Here is a 2500-nt window from a genome sequence, read left to right as displayed (position 1 = left end):
CTGACATTGAACACGTTGGTGAACAGATTCAGCATCAGATCCTGCTGACGCTTCAGAACAGAATCTCACCAAACACACAAGAACACAGCGGAGGGATACCATTTAGGAGAGAGAGTTCCTGTTGGGGAGACCGGATCTACTTTTATTTTTAAACACTAATTTTAGTGTAAACCAAGAACAGAAATGCAAAAAACTGCTTTATTGTCTCACAGCAGGAGCTGTTGTTGAATGTCAGTTTCCAGGAGATTTTCGTCTCATTCAAACTCTACAAACTGGTCCAGCTGCATCTCATCTTGGTCAGTAGATTATATTCTGGTTTTCATGGCGGTCACGAGACAAATAACCTCCATGTTAAAATCTAGTGGAGTGTTGCTTTAAGGGACGAAGGCTTGTGAAACTCACTCAGGACACAAATCACCGTCTAAACTCTCAAGTCAAGTTAGAAAAAGCTAAAAAAAACCTCTCAGCTGCAGCTGTGAGGTTTTGCTCTGACAGCAGCGGCATGTTCACCAGGTGAGTCCGACAGAAACGGACAAACAAACATGCGGCGGTGACGAGTAAAGCCAGGGGGTTAAAATACGTTTTAAAAAATAATTCATCTGTCAGCTGAGGTAGAGAAACACAAGGGGAGATTAACTGGGGAAACTGAGTGAGTAAAACCGTCTGAACGAACCGTGCGATGCGTTCAGTGTCTCCGGGAAACACAGCGAACATTAGAAAACACATTCCTCTCCCCTGCAGAAAAAAAATACATATTTTCTTATGTCATTTCCTGTCACTTCTCTGTCATACAGGATCATCTGAGAGAAACCAGAAGATTTGTTACATATAATATCTGGGTGCAGGAACTTTTTTCCAGATTGGATATATCACATTTTGGAAATGAAACCTGTCATGAGATCCAGGTTTTATAGATGTTTCTTGATCCTTTTTTTCCCTCATAATTTATCATATCCAGAATTTTTTGTTTTACCAGTTGCCAATCCCAATTCCTGGCAACATAGATTGCCTTAAAAATGTCTGGACAGTTCACACTGCAAATGAAGCATGACCAGCGATATTCTGACATTATAAATTTCAGCTGGTGAATTCTCATCACATTCTCAGGGTGAAAAGTTTCTCCATCTGTCCTCCTGTTTACCTAAACAAACTCGTTAGCATCGTTAGCATTCCTCATTGAAACCAATGGGAACAGCTTGTGGTAAGTGAGGTACTGTACACTTCAAGAAAATAAAAACATTTCCCCAAAAAAACACCTTAGCAAACAAAAAAACAGTAAAAACGTTTGTCTTCCTTCAAGTAAACAAAAGCGTACAAACCAACAGTGATGTAACATGTTGCTGCCAGGTTCCTCTGTACAGTAACAGATAAAAATGAAAATACAGCAGTAAAATACAGTAGAAATGATACAGTCGAAGGTAAAAACGTCTTTTCTTGTTTTACGAAAACAATCAACAACTCTGCAGATTAAACAGAAGATTAAAGGAGTGCAATAATCCTCCTATTGCACTTCTATCAAAACATCAACAACACTTATCTTCCTCTTCCTCCTCCTCTTCCTCAGGCATGCCGGATGATATAGTGGGCGTGTCCCAACACTGGCCACGTCCCTGTCAATCAAATAATGCTGTTGATCCTTCCCAGTGTCAATTAAACAATACTGTTGGTCCCTCCTCTTGTCAATCAAATGATGGTGTCCAGTCAAACCATGGTGTCCCATTGGCCCGTGATCTCCCTGTCAATCAATCAAATGACAGCGCTGGTCCCTGCGCCTGTCAATCACAGAATACTGTCCAGTTAAATGATGTTGTCTTGGTTACGGCTCGTTGCTTCCCGCCCCTTCGTTAAAGAAACATTGTAACTGGTCAGTTGCAAGATGGTACAGCCTCTTCTCCTTGTCAGTCAAGCGGTGGTGTAAGTCCCGCCCTCTGGCAAAGAAACAATGCTATTGGTCCTTCCGTTTGTCAATCACAAGATGGTATTGCCTCCTCTCCTTGACAATCAAATTATAGTGTTAGTCCCGCCTTCTGGCTAAAGAAAACATGTGATTGGTCCTTTCTCTCTGTCAAACACAAGATGGTACTGCCTCCTCTCCTTGTCAATCAAACTAAGATGTTAATGGTCCTTATACCTGTCAATCAAACAATACTGTCCTGTAGCAGCGGCTCAAAGTCCTCGTCGCTGGTGGTGGGCGGAGCCTCCTCGTCGCTTCCCGGAAGGGGCGTGTTGATGTGGACTCCGGCCAATGAGGACAGCGAGTCTTTGCCGTCTGGGTGGGGCTTGTCGCTGATTGGCGGCTGGGAGGGCTTCTCAGGGATGAAGAGAGCGACCACGAAGGCAACGACAACGGTACACGCCCCCAAAAGGAAGGGGGGACCGGGGATCAGAGCCTGCTGTGAGAGAGAGAGAGAGAGAGAGAGAGACAGAGAGGGAGAGAGGAGGGAGAGAGAGAGAGAGAGAGAGGGAGAGCGAGAGAGAGAGAGAGGGAGAGAGAGAGAGG

General features: G+C 44.1%; 1 protein-coding gene across 1 annotated transcript in view; it reads right to left on the bottom strand.

Moving 5' to 3' along the window:
• Window positions 1-1467: 1467 nt before the first annotated feature.
• Window positions 1468-2500, bottom strand: part of slc71a2a (solute carrier family 71 member 2a) — a 19820-nt gene continuing 18787 nt past the window's right edge. The window contains 2 exon segments of the mRNA XM_071925594.2: window positions 1468-1928; window positions 2132-2393. Coding sequence (XP_071781695.2) covers window positions 2139-2393 — 255 coding nt within the window. The 3' untranslated portion in view covers window positions 1468-1928; window positions 2132-2138.

The sequence above is a fragment of the Centroberyx gerrardi genome, chromosome 2 (assembly GCF_048128805.1).
Source record: "Centroberyx gerrardi isolate f3 chromosome 2, fCenGer3.hap1.cur.20231027, whole genome shotgun sequence".
Taxonomy (NCBI): domain Eukaryota; kingdom Metazoa; phylum Chordata; class Actinopteri; order Beryciformes; family Berycidae; genus Centroberyx; species Centroberyx gerrardi.
Note: the sequence above shows the minus strand (reverse complement) of the source record. Positions and strands in the feature narration are given on the sequence as shown.